General features: G+C 50.7%; 1 protein-coding gene across 1 annotated transcript; it reads right to left on the reverse strand.

Annotated features, from left to right (window-relative positions):
- Positions 1-12,007: 12,007 nt before the first annotated feature.
- Positions 12,008-13,288, reverse strand: ADRB1 (adrenoceptor beta 1). The gene has a single exon (XM_054276706.1). The coding sequence runs from the start codon at positions 13,286-13,288 to the stop codon at positions 12,008-12,010; it is 1,281 nt and encodes a 426-aa protein (XP_054132681.1).
- Positions 13,289-15,210: the final 1,922 nt, after the last annotated feature.

Here is a 15,210-nt window from a genome sequence, read left to right on the forward strand (position 1 = left end):
GCAGCTTCCAGGTGGGAGAGGATCAGAAGTATTCCCCTTGGATATTTCAGTCTTGGAACCTCAGATAGAGGAGACAGCATCCCTTTGTCCTAGCTCCATTAATATCCCATAAAAAAACTCAAATGTTCCTCATTCTTGGGGCCAGGCAGAGTCAGTGTGCTCTGCTCTGGCCATACCCCAGACTCTGTGTGTGTTTGGGGGGATGCAGACCCTGGGCTGTGGCACAGCAGCACAAATGCAGCCCAGCAGGATGCTGGCTGGCTGCAGAGCATGCAGCTGCACAGCTGCTCCTGCATGCAGTGCAGGGACCACCACTGGAGTGGCAGGGGGTCTGTGACCACAGGGTGGCTTGGAGAATGCTGTGGAGCAGCACAGAGAGGGAGAATGGGAAGCTCCAAGGAGGAGGCTCCAAGCAGCAGCAGCCAGGAGCCAAACTGTGACATGGGGAGATAAGGCTCTTGATGGATAGACCTCAGAAGGTTTGAAGGTTTTTGTTCTGCTTGGATAAGCAGTCAAATATTCACACAGATAAGTTCCAGAAATGCATCTGCTCTGAAAACCTTTGTGTCTTAAAAAGCAGGGCTGGAAATAGAACAAGAGAATTCCTCTGTGGCTTTTGTGGCTCCTGGGCTTCCCTTCCCCAGCACCAGGATGACCAGAATTACCCACACAGGCAAACCAAGAGTCAGGACAGCTCCCACAGCCAGACCTTCCCTGAACCTCAGGCATTCAGCTGTGCCTGAGCCCCAGCCCAGCTGAGGGCTGAAGGCTGAGGATGGCCACAATGAACCTGCACTTGGAATGTCAGTGCTTGAGTGCAGTGCTTTTGGAGGGTGCATCACTTCCTTGGAAACAAACTGGAGTCCTGTGCTTTACTCCAGCGAGTTTCCTTGTACCATAAGTTGTTTAAACTGTTTGTCATTATGCATTTCCCACTCAGACAAAAACAGACCACAAAGCCTGAGGCACCAAGGCTGGTAGGAAAACGGAAATCCTGCTCCAAGTGGGCAGAGAGCAGCTCCCTGGCGCTGGGCAGCGCTGGCAGACCCACCAAAGGTTTGGGGCAGGAAGCAGCAATTTCTGTAGAAACCTTTCAGGTTCACCTTTGAAATATGACTCCCAATCAGTTCTGCAGAATTCCTGTCTGAGCATCCCCCAGTTTGGCATGCTGAGGGAGAACCAGGTCCAAACCCCGAGGTCAGAGCAGCAGAGGGCTTCCAGCAAGCCAGAGAGTCCCTTTGGGGTCCCACGCAGGGTCAGCTCATCTCTCCCCCTGTGCCTCTCCCTGGGCTTTTCAATTTGCCATTCATTACTTTGCCCTAAGAGTCTCCCCATGCACCCCTTGCTTTAACCTGTTCCCTGCCAGGCTGTGTCTGGGGTTTACAGGAGAAAGTTGTTTATGTTAAATTGCTTTGTAATCGTTTCCTCCTCCGCCACCTCCCTTCCTTCCCCAATAAAAGCCCTACGGCGTGTTTGGCAAATCCTCTAAACAAAGAGGAGGGTTTGGAGACCCAACAAATATTTGGTGAACCCAGTGGGGAAATAATGTCTTTTTTGAAGGACGTTGCAACCTGAATTCATAATAGTAGGAAATCAGTGTCCACCCTAGGTAAGGAATTGTCTACTTGCAGCCACCAGGCATAAAATACAGATGGCCCTGCAGCCAAAAGTCATCACTGGGTGCAGGGGGTTAACCCTGTGTTTTCCTCCCCAGTCAAGATGGTGCTGATGGCAGCAAATCTATGTGTTTGCTGATCTCCAAATACTCGAAGTCGTGACAAGTGGGCAGGGAAAGGAGAACATAAAAAGGCAAGAGTGTTTTGAACTCACCTAGGCTGATGAACAGAAGCACAAGGCAATGAAAATCCATTAGCCTGACTGCTCCCTGCAGAGGAAAGCCAGGCACACAAAATCCAATTCATTATTCTCTTTCTTATTTAACGCTAAGTAAGTCATTGAACTTTACTACTTGATCTATCCATTTTCTTTAGTAGTAGGGCTGCAGGAAATCTTTCTCTTCTCAAAGGGGGTTTCAAGTTTCTCACTGATATCACATAAAAAATACTTGGGAGTGTATGAGTAAAAAATAACTGCATTTCAAAGAGAGCTTTAGCCATGCAGATAATGATAATTTTTCTTCTCTGAAGCACAGAACAGAAGAGTGGAGGCCCCTGGGAGCTGGGAGCACCATTGTTCTTCTTCCAGGCCATTATCTGGAGACAGGCTCTGAGATAGACTCTGATGAGGCCATGGGAAGGATTATCTGCTTGGAGTGCTAATGGCATGCATTTGACAACATCAACCTTTTAATTTATGAGGTGTCTTGTAACCTACAGGCAAAAAATTCATACCGTGTAGTAGCCCAAACACATCCGGTGCAATTAAAAATTGTCTGATCAAAGCCCAGCCTGCTCTACAGCCCCACTTCCCCAATTGCAGCTATGGAGAAAAGTCCCACCCTCCTAAAGTCGCCTCACTGGATTTTGTACTGTGATGGCAGCATTATATAATGAGAAATATATTAATGGAAACTATCCAGCACTGAAATCATTCCAGCCTTTTTATCACCACATTCCTTGCTCCCACATAAGTGAAGTGTGCAGGAAAAAAAAGCTGCTAAACATCATTCACCAGCAGACACACATGATGGGGTTTGCTCACCAGCCCCTAACAGCTCAGTGGTGCCCATGAGTGTTGGGATTCATACATACACTCTGGGCAAACAGAGCTGCTCTTCCTGGGAAATTATTTTTCCACTGTCCCTGGCTTGTGGCCATGTCACCCTCTTGCATTTGAGGACAGTTTAGTGCTGTGACCCACAAGAGTTACTCTTTTAGCTGCCCTGGTCCCAGCCTCTGTCAAAAGTTTGTCCCATGCCCCACGCTTTGGTTCTGGAAATAATCAGACTTAAATAAATAATTTTTTTTAATTGCACCAGTATTTGTAAAAAAAAAAAAAATTAAAAATTGACTTTTCACATACAGTGAGAAGCTTAATGGCTTAGTCACTATGCCTCTGAATAGAATATTCAGAGCAGCTTCTGAAAGGGAGGGAAGGTTTGGGTGGCAAGCCCTCTTTTTTCAGCACCAGTCAAGCAAAACAATGGGCCAGAGAGGGCTGGTCTGGGTCTCAGCTTCTGCAGCATCACCACTGGACATTGGTGACCACAGTGATGGATCCAAACCAAGGCTGCTACTAAACCAGATGATCCTTAACCCATCACTCTGCATCTTCCTATGCCAATTGTTACACTTGTTTGTGCAACCTGCAGGGTGAGCTGAAATAAACCTTGTCTGAAAGGGCTGGTTCCCAGCCAAGGAGCCCACTGCCCCTGCAGCAGCACAGGGAGCAGAGCCAGCCTGGGAAGCAGGACATGGAATGGGAATTGAGGGCTGGGGAGGAGAGGGGACAGGCACTAGCCCTGGCTTGGACAGGCTGATGTTAAAAACCACAGACAGGCATCCACCCTGTTGCCAGACAGCTGGTAACTGCCTGGCAGTGAAACAGGAACAAAACCTTTCCCGTGGATGCTCTCAAGGTGGTTCAGAGCACTGCTACAGCACCTGTTGTGACTGGCAATTACTGCATCTGCCTTGTGCTGCACGTGAGAGAAAATCTCCAAAAATCCCGCGTATTGGACTCGGGCTGTTTTGTGAGCATCCCCACAGATGCTCCTGTGTCAGATCCAGCCTGGTGGTGTGGCTGTCCCAGTCTGGGGACGGGAACCTGCCTGGGTAGCAGCGATGCTTGGGCAGGGCTGTGCATGAGCAGCAGGTCCCACATCTCATCACATCACATCACATCACATCACATCACATCACATCACATCACATCACCCTCCTGCCTCCTGCCGGCAAGGATCGAGGATCCAGCACGTCCCACATCGCCCTCCTGCCTCCTTCTAGTGAGGATCAAGGATTGAGGATCAAGGATCGAGGATTGAGGATTAAGGATGGAGGATTGAGGACTGAGGATCAAGGATTGAGGATTGAGGATCGAGGATTGAGGATGGAGGATTGAGGATTGAGGATTGAGGATTGAGGATTCAGGATCAAGGATGGAGGATGGAGGATCAAGGATTGAGGATTGAGGATCGAGGATCGAGGATTGAGGATTAAGGATGGAGGATTGAGGATTCAGGATCAAGGATTGAGGATGGAGGAGGGAGGATGGAGGATCGCTGCCTGCCAGGGAGCGCTGCCTGCCAGCCAGCACAGCCCACACCGCCTCCTAAGTGAGCTAATTGAGATTTTATTTGACAGCTCCCAAGTGAGCATTTAGGGGAAGAGCAGACAAACACAGCAGCCCTGGCTGAAGGCGGCTGTGGAACAATGGGAGCTCTGCAGGACATCTCCCAGCTCACCTGCTGCAGCCCGAGAGGAAGCGCTCCTCCCTCGCTGCCCAGTGAGAGGTGGCACAGGCTGACACTCACCTTTGTGTCTCAGGACACCTCTGGGTCCCTGTCAGAAGCCAGGACATCCCTCTGCCTGTCCTGGATGGCTCAAGCCCCTGCCAGGGGGCTCAGAGACCTTGGCACCAAGCCCAAGACACCTGTGACTTTGATTTTGACCCATGGAGAAAATTATCACCTTTTTATGAAGAATTATGAGTCAAGAGAGTTTAAGTAGAATAATAGTTAGCTTGTCACAGGGAGAAAAATAGATTTTTGAGGTTTTTAGAATGGGGGCTTGGGGTCCCAAGATGGAGGAATTTGGGTGTACCCTGTCCTTCTTCCTTCTTCTTCCTAGCCTCCATGTGCTGGGTGATGCTGGCACTTTTGGATTGGTTTAAGGTAGAAACTCACTGTCTAACATAGGTGATAGGTACTGGGAAGTTACAGTAAATAATATACAGTTATATATAGTTTTTAGTATAAAAAGGTAACACAGATCTGAGGGTGGTCAGTGTGCCTTTGTCCGACCTGCTGGACAGACCTCGGCAGACCAGAGAAAGAATTTTATAGGTAAGAAACAATAAACAACCTTGAGAACAAGAACAGATGAATCCTGACTCCTTCTTTGACCTCTGGGTTGGGAAAAGAGACTTGTACGTATCTGAGAGTCACTCTGAGCAGCAGAGATTCTGAGAGGTCCTGCTGACACCCAGGCAGGTGAGAGGGGCACACACTGTACACCCAAACATGTCTGGGGGCACAGAGAGTGACCCTAGGGAGGCTGTGGTGGATGGCATTTGTCCATCACCAGGGTGTCTGTAACCAGTCACTGCAGGGCTCTCCATCTGCACATGGAAACTTTAACCCTGAGCACTGTTCTCCCTTCCCCACTAGGAATTGCTTTTCTCAATTCCTTCTTCTTAACAAGAGGTATCTAAATTTTGGCAGCAAAGCATTGTTCAAATTTTACCACTGGAAGAATGCTTTGTGGTGAGCTATCGTGCTGCACCTGCAATTGCTCCTTACAGTGTCAGGGTCCCCCTCAGAGGGAGGGCAGCTTGCAGGTTTAAAGGGGGCTGCAGCACTCACCTGGCCCTGCAAAATGGCTTGTTAGTAGCTGAAACACCTAAACACTGAGCAGCTGCTGAGATTTTGAGCTCTTTAGCCTCTCTGTTTGCCTCTTTGGTATATACACTTAGATCTGCCTTTCAAAGCATTGTGCCAATGAGCTTAAGAGCAATTATCAAAATAATTTTAGTAGGAAGAAGCCAAATATCATAGCTTTGAGAGAGCCACTGGGCCAGGCTTGCAAAGGTACATCACTGCCTAGAGACACACAACAGTTGCTAATGGCTAAGGCACTGAACTAGTAAAAAATCCTCATTTAATCTCATTAGGGACAAGAGGATTTGGTGCATTACGCAGGATCAGATGGGAAGGGTACCATTACATCTGAGATGCTCTGCTAATCATGCCAATAAAGTCTGCAAATGGTAAGCTTCTGTTTTCTTCTTTAGGTTGTGAACCTGGAGGTCAGGACTCATTTCCTATTTGTCTGGGAATTTTGCACTCTGGTGCAGCCAGCATTAATAACTCTGAGCATCAATCCTGAAAGGAATGAGTAAAACCAAACCTAGACACTGCCCAGCACCTGCTACAGTTCACATCTGGATTCAAACAGCTGCCAGGGCACAGACAAAAAAAAATTGTTCTGCAAGGTGCTAAGGCCAAGCAGGCAAACATTACCATAAAAACCCTGGAAGCTGAGTGGGGCATGGAAGAAATAAAGTTATTTTGTAAAGCAAATGTGAGTACCAAGCTGCTGGTTTTGGTGAACCAGGAAGCTGATCACCAGTTGACATAACAAACCCAACTCTGCTCCATTTCCAGCACAGCAGGCCCAGTTCTGTGGTTGGTTGGGACGACAGAGGATGAGTCAGGGCAGGGCATGGCTGGCAGCCAGTGCCAGCATGCCCGGGGCAGCATGGGCACACCCTGCACCCCACAGCACCTGCCCACAGCACTGCCACCCCCGAGGCCATGGGGCACCTCCTGCTTGGCACCACGGAACAGGAGGGAGGCTCCAGGCTGGGGGACAGCTCCAGGTCCAACAAAACTCAGCTGGAGCCACTTGGGGGGAAGGAGGAGATGATGAGGGGGTCCCATGTGCCCATGGCTGGCCAGGGAGCTGCGTGGCTTTGCATCAGCTGAAAGCTGCTCAGGTGTGCTTTAGTCTGCTGCTGTTATCCACAAAGAACAAGAAAAACTTCTAGGAATGTTTTTGGGCATATTTCAGCTGCCAGTACTTTGGTGGCATGGTTCCATATGGAATGTCTGACCTCACACACTTCTTAACCTGTGTTTCCACAGTGCCTCTGCCTGGTGCATCCCTCTCCAAACCAATTACACTTTACCAGTAAAAGGCAAAACCCACAGCATGGACAAAGATACCCCAGTTTTCCTTTTTGCTTTGCCAATCCTGTGTTTGCTCACCATCATCACCTTTTTTTATCCTTTTCCCATCTTGGTCACTTTTCCCAGCAGAGTTTGGCAGGCTGAAGTTACTGAATTGCAGGGATAAATCACCTGCTGTTACCACGGGCAGCTGCTCCTGGCTGGATGGGCAGGCACACAAACATCTCAGAGGAAAAGCAGATCGATTTCTCCTGCCACATGACTGTCCAAAAATATTGTTGATCTTACATTATGTGTGATTGTTTGTATGGAGAGAAAGAATCCTTACTTCCTCCTGGGCCGTTTGGGAATTTGGCAGGGCCTGAAAGCGAGTCAGTGGTGCATAGGGTAATGCTCCATGGGGAGAGTGTGCTTAGTGCTATTGCAGGAGATCACATTAGTGCTCTTGACACAACCAAACACAAAGTCCCAGCTGAACAATGAGTTTTTAGGAGGAAAAGTGAAACGTTAGCAAGGCGTGTACATCGCCGCGAATTTGCTTCATCTTGCTCGTTGATGTGGTGGTAACAGAACTATTTTTAGGTATAATCCTTCAAACAGAACATGACTTCTCCTTTCTGATTAGTACAAAGCTGGCTGCTAGTCAAAGGATAATTATTTCCCAACACATCACCTAACACACACCAGCAAACAAAACACTCATTATTTGAACTATCCAGCACTAACTGTTGTTTAGCAGTTAACATTTTCTCGTCAGCTTTAAACAGGACTAATTGCTCCAGCTTCATTAGCAGAGGTCATTTGCTGTTGGTGACAATACTTTTCTGGAGATAGTGTCTCATATGAGATTAGATTATCAGGTCAAATTCTGCTCCCAGTGGCAATGATGCCTGACCGCATTTGGCCTCACGAAAGTCTGCTCTTCTCAGTTCATAGCTGCCCAATTTCCAGGCCTTCAGCTGATATATTACATAAAGGAAGTAAGTGCACTCCACCAGACAGGAAATTACAATAAATTAGGAAAGTGTGCAGTACAAGGAAGGTTTGCAAAATAGCCACTTCAAGGTTGTTAATAAAATCTCAGCCCCAGATAGTGTTTAGGGAAAAAAAAAGCTGATAAAGAAGTTGTCCTTATAGTTGACAACACATGGATATCCAAGAGGAAAAGCAGCATCTCTATAAGAGCCAGTGTATTCAGCTACTCAAACACCCAGCTGATGCTGTCAAATGCACAGTTCAGATCATAAGCCACCTTTTTTGCACATAGTTCCATGCTGCCTGGAGCTATAGACAGTGGATGCTGAGGGCTGCAGTCTCAGAGTGCAGCGCGTTTGCAGGAGGCCTTCTGTGCAGCTCTCACTGGTGGGGAGTCCTTCTGCAGAACCTGCTGCGTGTCTGAAACAGCCTCACCTTCCCTGAGCACAAAAAAACCTGAATCCAGTCCTGATCTATTCCCATTCAAACACGTGGAGAGAGGCAGCCTTCTTTTCAGGAGTGCTGAGCAAACACTGCACGGAGCGTGGCCGGCGCCTTGGAGAATCAGGCGCCTTCCCTGTGGAAGTCTCCAGGCATCCTCGCCAAACAATTCTGGCCCTGGCAGCTGCAGGACATTTTCCCTGAGCATATTTCTGGTTTACCTGTGTCTCCCTTCCCTGCAGGCCTGCAGCTCTTTGCTGCTGCTCTCCTGCCCACGTACGTGTGCGGCCGCATGCCTACCACCTTTTCTTTCTGACTCGCAGCTCCAACTGCTAATCCATGTCTGGTTTTCGTCAGAAAAAGATATTCATCCTGAGTGTTTGACTTGCTGCCTCCGGAGTATTTCAGCTGCCCCACAGTGCTTCTCAGAGTATCCTTCTTCCCTGCAGAGAACAGCCTGTTCTGAGTGTGATCCACAGCAGACTGCTCGCCAGCAGCCTCGCCTTCCTCGCACACGTGTGTGCCATATGTCCTGCTCTGTCCTCACTGTTACTGTACCACTGCCTTTTCCACGCCGTGCAGGATGGACTGGCATGCCCTGTGCAGGCTGCCAGTGGGATTACTTCAGCTGTCTATGAAGGCACTCAACGTGTCAGCCTCCAGACTCTTCCAGCAGGTCCTCAGCTGGCAAAAATTCAACAGCAGGCAAATCCTGACTGCTTTGCTGACACAGCTGGCCCTGCTGAGGTCAGTGGGCCAAACTCATCCTACCTCAGTGCCATTACACTTGTCCAGGAGATGCATCACCCAGTACAGCTCTTCAGCAGGGCAAGCAGAGCAAGTTCTGGCCATAAATTTCCCACCTAAGCTGGACCCTGTTGAAGCAAAAATGTCACCACTTTTTAAAGTCTAAGGACAGGAGTGTTTGAATAGTTAAAACTGAGTGTGTGAACTGATTTATGAGATGAAGAGCCAAGTCCATCAGGCTGTCCTGCTCCATGCAGTAGGCCCTGTGCTTCTCCAGGATCCAGCACCCTGCTGAGGATGAGGGCTTGACAGTGACTTCAGTTCCCAGCCAGGTGCTGGGATCCTGCCCTGCTCTCCCCAGCAGGCAGGGACCTGGCCCTGCCCTGGCTCTGTGATCCACAACATGCACAAGGAGAGCAGCACTGTTTCCCCATCCCATCCCATCCCATCCCACCCCATCCCAGACATGCACAGCCAACATCTCGCTGCAGCTGCTGGCATGAGACATCACCATCCAGGGCACCCTTTTGGTCCTGTTGTGTTTGCTATAATCAAAGATTAAACCAGATTTTTTTTAATTATTTGATAGCAAAGCCCACTTTCACTTAGCTCCTGATCTGATGTCACCCCAGCATTTTAAGGAGCCCATTTCACTCTTACCAAGGAAGACACCATTAACTGCAGCTCACATCAAACTCCAGTGACATCAATGGAAAAGTATTATTTACTTCTCCAGTCCCTTTATTTTGTATTTGCATGAAAAGAGTAACTTTTTTTTCCCCCTGAAAATACAACATTAGAAATTGCAAAGGACAAATTCCTTAACTTTGAAAACAAAGAAAAATGAACAAATGGTTTCCAAAACAAACCGTGAGCCACCACCCTGAAGAACTCGCTTTGGGAAGTGCTGTTCCTGGGAGCTGATATTTAATTAAACTATACTCCTGAGTTTAATAAAGCAAAAAAATTCTTCACTTTTATTCTGCACTGTCTTTTTGTTTCTCTGCCTGCCATTTATTCATTTCAGTAATGAAAAACTTTATGAAACCACAGGATAGAGCACACCTTCATAAAGCAATAAAGGAAGACAACCTTTTGGAGCAGGGGCACAAAGCTGCAGCACTTCTGCTCACTGTAACTCCTTACTGAGATCAATGAAAAATACAACATTCAGTTATCAGACCTGCTGGCAGCATGAGGTGGACCCACTTGTGGGGTGGCATGTAATGCTTACAGAGATTTCATTCTACTCAAGACCATTTTAAGCTTTCAAATTAAGCGTCCTCTGTAATCTTAAATATTCTGGTCTCCTGACACCCACTTGTGTACTCCAACGACAAAAACAACAAAAGAAAAAAGGGGGAAAAAAGACAAGAATATATTCCAGAAAGGAATAGTTCAAGAAAATGAGTACTCATTATCAGAGTGGAAACACCTTGTCATTAGCCATTAATTTTTTCCCATTAATAAGGGAAGTCAGTGGACCTCACTGCAACAGGAACACAACCATACTGGGTTTCAAACAGGTTTTTTACAACACTGTGTCAGGAAAAGCCATTAGATCAAGTTGTATTGGTAATCTGAGCCATCTTTGGAGAAAAACAAATGCTGTTCTTCCCATTATAGGTTGGTATTGTTTCAAAACCTATAGAGACACAGTTGCTTGTGCTGCAATGGTATTTATTGCACATAGACCAATTACTTACACAGTAGTAAATTGCACCAAAGTATAAATATGTTATAAAACACACACACAGAGAAAAATGGAAATGACACACAAGTGCTAAAATAACAGCAGATTCACGTGGGCATTTGGAAATAAAAATAAAAATAATAATAATGTCTCTTAAGATATTTTAATTTATAATATGGATATATTTACAGTACCTTCAAAAATAATATTAAAAAAGTCACTCTCTCAATAAAACTATAACAGATCAGACAAAACCAGAAATCAGGTTCAGGGTCGGTGTTACGCAAACCTCCGTTTCCTTTTCAATCTGCATGTGTGTATGTGTGTGCAAGTAATATCTTCAAATAACTTTACAACTCTTTAACACTGTGCAAAAGACTTTGTCGCCATTTTTTAAAAAAAATGTGCAGTAAATTTTTGTTGCCAGGATTCTCCCCCCTCCCCCCGTTCATCTGTAATTACAATGAACAAGCTGCAGAAGGTTCCTCACCCCCCCTCCCCGGCCCTTGTCCTAAAACCCCATTAGTGGTATGTAAATATGCTGTTTAATATAAACATGGTCCGTCCATTCCCCTGTACAATATGCACAGTTTGAGGTAGAAGTTTCTCAGCCTGACTGCTATTGTCTGGCCGAAGGAGATAAGCACAGTAACTCACTGCTGGCTGATGCAGAGGGAATAAGCACAAGAGTGTGGGTTGGGTTGTTTTACCCCCCTTCCAAAATATACCAGCGCTCCTCACTGCTCCTTATTTTCCCTCCCGCTACTCTGCAGACGAGCAGAGCACGGCTACTCCGAGATTAAAACTCATCTTGCCGGCGGGTCTGTGTCTCGCCGGCCGCGCTCCGTGCCCGCAGCACCTGCAGCACCGACCCCGCGCCTCCCCAAAAATCCCGGTGCCCTCCCTGGGAGAGGGGACGAGCCCCGGGGCCGGGCGGCGGTGTCAGACCCCAGCTGAAGCCGAACCGGGCCAGCACCGGGTACCCGCCGGTTCGGCCACCAGCACGGTCCCGGGACAGGCACCGAGCGCTGCCGCCACCGTGCCCGCCGTGATAGCGCGTCCCCCAAAGGCAGGCGGCTGCCCCTGCGACGGGCTGCTGGCTTCCTTTGCTGTCCGCTCAGTGGCTTTCCTGTTTGCTGTCGTTTCGGATGAGGTATGTCGTACACCAGTTCACCTGCTTCTATTCCTAAGTAAACACCCGCACTCCCCCTGCCACGGCAGGGATCGTTTCGCTCGGCAATAGCATTACCATGGGGCAGCTGCCGGGGCTTTCTCCGCTCCTGCGTGTCTCCCTGCCTGCCTGTCCCCCCTGTCCCGGCTCCGGCGCGGCCCCCACGCCCCCCCTATACCTTGGACTCCGAGTCGGAGGCTTTGCTATGTCTCTCCTCCAGGCTGGACTCGCTGCCGCCCCGAGTGCCCCCGTTGCAGTCGGACCAGGTCCCGGCCAGGCTGCGCTCCGGGGAGCCCACGGTGCTGATGAAGCCCCCGGGCAGCCGGGCCAGCTCCCCGCCGCCGCCGTGCAGCCACCGGTCGGCTTTCCGGCGGCAGCACAGCAGCCTCTTGAAGGCCTTCCGAAAGTCGGGGCTGCGGCAGTAGATGATGGGGTTGAACGCGGAGTTGGCGTAGCCCAGCCAGTTGAAGAAAACGAAGAGCCAGTCCGGCACCAGTTCCCTGTTGAAGACGTTGACGATGTTCACCAGGAAGAAGGGGAGCCAGCAGAGGGTGAACACTCCCATGATGATGCCCAAAGTCTTGAGGGCTTTCTGCTCCTTCATGGCCATGATGCGGGAGGTCTTTCGCTTGCTGGCCCGGCCGTTGCCGAGGATGGGCTGGTGGTGAGGGTGAGCGGGCAGGGGCGTCTGCGGCTGCTCCTGGCTGCCGTAGAACCGGCCCTCGCACCTATCGATCTTCCTCATCTGCTCCTTGGCCTCTCTGTACACCCGCAGATACACAAAGATCATGATGAGAAGGGGGATGTAGAAAGAAATGATGGACGAGGCGATGGCGTAAGCCCTGTTGGTGACGAAGTCGCAGCAGCCCGGATCCTGGTAGCACTCCAGCGCCTGGGGGTCGTCATCCCGCCACCAGTGCATCATGATGGGCAAGAAGGAGACCAGGGCAGAGATGGCCCAGACGGTGCAGATGATGCCCTTGGCCCGACCCTTGGTCATGAGGCTCTGGTAGCGGAAAGGCGAGGTGATGGCCAGGTAGCGGTCGATGGCGATGACGCACAGGGTCTCGATGCTGGCCGTCACGCAGAGCACGTCCAGCGAGGTCCAGCACTCGCACAGGAACGACCCCCAGAGCCAGGTGCCCCGCACCACCAGCGTGGCCCCGAAGGGCACCACCAGCAGCCCCATCACCAGGTCGGCGCAGGCCAGCGAGGTGATAAACAGGTTGGTGAGGGTCTGCAGCCGCTGCGTCCTCCCGATGGCCGCGATCACCAGCACGTTCCCGGCCACGATGAGCAGCACCACCAGGGCCATCAGCAGGCTCATGCCCACAGCCCACTGCTGCGACAGCTCGGCGGCGGGCAGCTGTCTGCTCCCGGGCGGCACGGCCGTCACCCCGGCCACGGAGCGGTTCTGGGGGCCGCAGTCCGGAGGCAGCCACCCATCGCCCATGGCTGTGCGGGGCGCTCCGGCCGCCGCTCCGCACCGCGCCGCGGGCAGGAAGGCGGCGCCGCCGCCGCTGCCACCGCCCGGGGGCTGCCGCATGGCCCCGCGCCGTGCCGCCGGACGGGCCCGCCCCGACACCGCCCTGGCACCGCCCCGGTACCGCCCAGGTACAGCCCCGGTACCGCCCAGGTACCGCCCCGGCACCGCCCCGGCACCGCCCGCCGCCAATCGGCACCGAGAGAGCGGCACTGAAGCGCCCGCCTGCGCACCGGCCGTACCGCTGCCCCTGTTCCTGCCCCTGTCCGTACTCCTATTCCTGCCCCTATTCCTGCCCCTATTCCTGCCCCTATCCCTGTCTCTGTTTCTCCCCTTATCCCTGCCCCTGTCCCTGCCCCTATTCCTGCCCCTATCCCTGCCCCTGTCCCTGCCCCTATCCCTGTCTCTGTTTCTGCCCCTGTCCCTGCCCCTATTCCTGTCCCTATCCCTGCCCTTATCCCTACCCCTCTTCCTGTCTCTGTTCCTGCCCCTATCCCTGCCCTTGTTCCTGTCCCTGTTCCTGCCCCTGTCCCTGCCAGTACCCCGCCCGGATCCCCGTGTTTGCTCTGCGTGCCCCGCGGCTGCCGGGCACAGAGCCCCTTCCCGCACGGCACCGTGGATGTCCCGGGCACGGGGTGTCTGTGCCCGGCAGCCGCAGGGCAGGAAGAAGATAAGGGCAGAGTAGGTTCCTACCGGCTTCTGGAGCAGAAGTTACTTCTCTTTATCCCTGGGAAAAAGCAATCTGCCAGCACTGTCTGCTTCACTCTCCACTGGAAAGTAATTGCCATGCCCTCCCGTTGGATGTCCCCATCAGGGACAATTGTCGCGCTCCCAAGCCCCCTGTCCTCAGCGCCTCCTCTCCCAGCCTGGGCAGCCCAGAGCCCCCATGTCAAACCCGCTTACAGGGATGATGCTGCCAGCTCCGTGCAGGGACTGCGGCTGCCGCTCGTCCCTTGCATCTCCCCATTCCGAATCCTCTTTTCCCCTTCTTCTCCAGCCCTGCCAGACCAAGACACTGCAGGGTTGGGAGGTGGGAGCCACAGCTCTCGTTTCTGGCTTTTCTCTGTTGTGCTGAACGGATCTCTCTGGGCTTTTAAAAATGCCTGCAGTAGCTTTGACACAGCCTGGTCAAAGCCACGAAATCTAGGGTCTGCTCTAAGTATTAATGCTGTTAGTACCATTGTTTGGTAATGAACAGTAAAGTACGTGAAACATCAGGAGGCTGCAATGCCCAGATAACCAACCGAGCAAATGCCCAGGTCCCATCCCCTTCCGTGAAACCTGCTGCTAGAACTTGTTTGGTTGTATTTCCATCTACCTGCTTGGCTCTCTGTTCTGCTCTGAAGCTGTAAGACTGCATTTTACTGTTTTAAACTTCTTAAAATAATGTGGAGCAGCCACTGAGTAAATGAGAACAATGTCCCCTCTCTCCTGCCTTTTAAATCATTGGCATGTCTTTACAGCAGCACCAAATGTTCCCCACAGCTCTCTGGGAGCAACTGGAAGTCACAGTTATTTTCTTCCCCCTATATATTTATTCTGCTAAGACTGCTCTGCTGTTCCAGCTGGCCCATAAAAATCCCTTCTAGGCTTAGGTTTGATTTACAAGGTCGCAACCTGGGGAAAAATTATTTATTTATTTACACACTGTTTATTTAACCCTGACTAAAGGCCACACACCAGCGTGGACCTGCTGCTTGGCAAACCATTCCCTCATGTTCCCATGGACTTTGCTTTGCTGCTTGTCATCTGCTGGATCAAAGCATGACCCTCTTTAGTGGGAAGGGAAGGAGGCATGGCATCTTCAGGAACAGAGGGAGAGCTTACGCCAAATGAAAAGCAGAACGGTTGTTTCCAGGAGTATTTGCCCAGGTCTGCTACCTGTAATTCTG

This window comes from Melozone crissalis, unplaced genomic scaffold (genome assembly GCF_028551555.1).
Source record: "Melozone crissalis strain CALT ecotype California unplaced genomic scaffold, PUWL_Pcris_2 ptg000019l_1, whole genome shotgun sequence".
Taxonomy (NCBI): domain Eukaryota; kingdom Metazoa; phylum Chordata; class Aves; order Passeriformes; family Passerellidae; genus Melozone; species Melozone crissalis.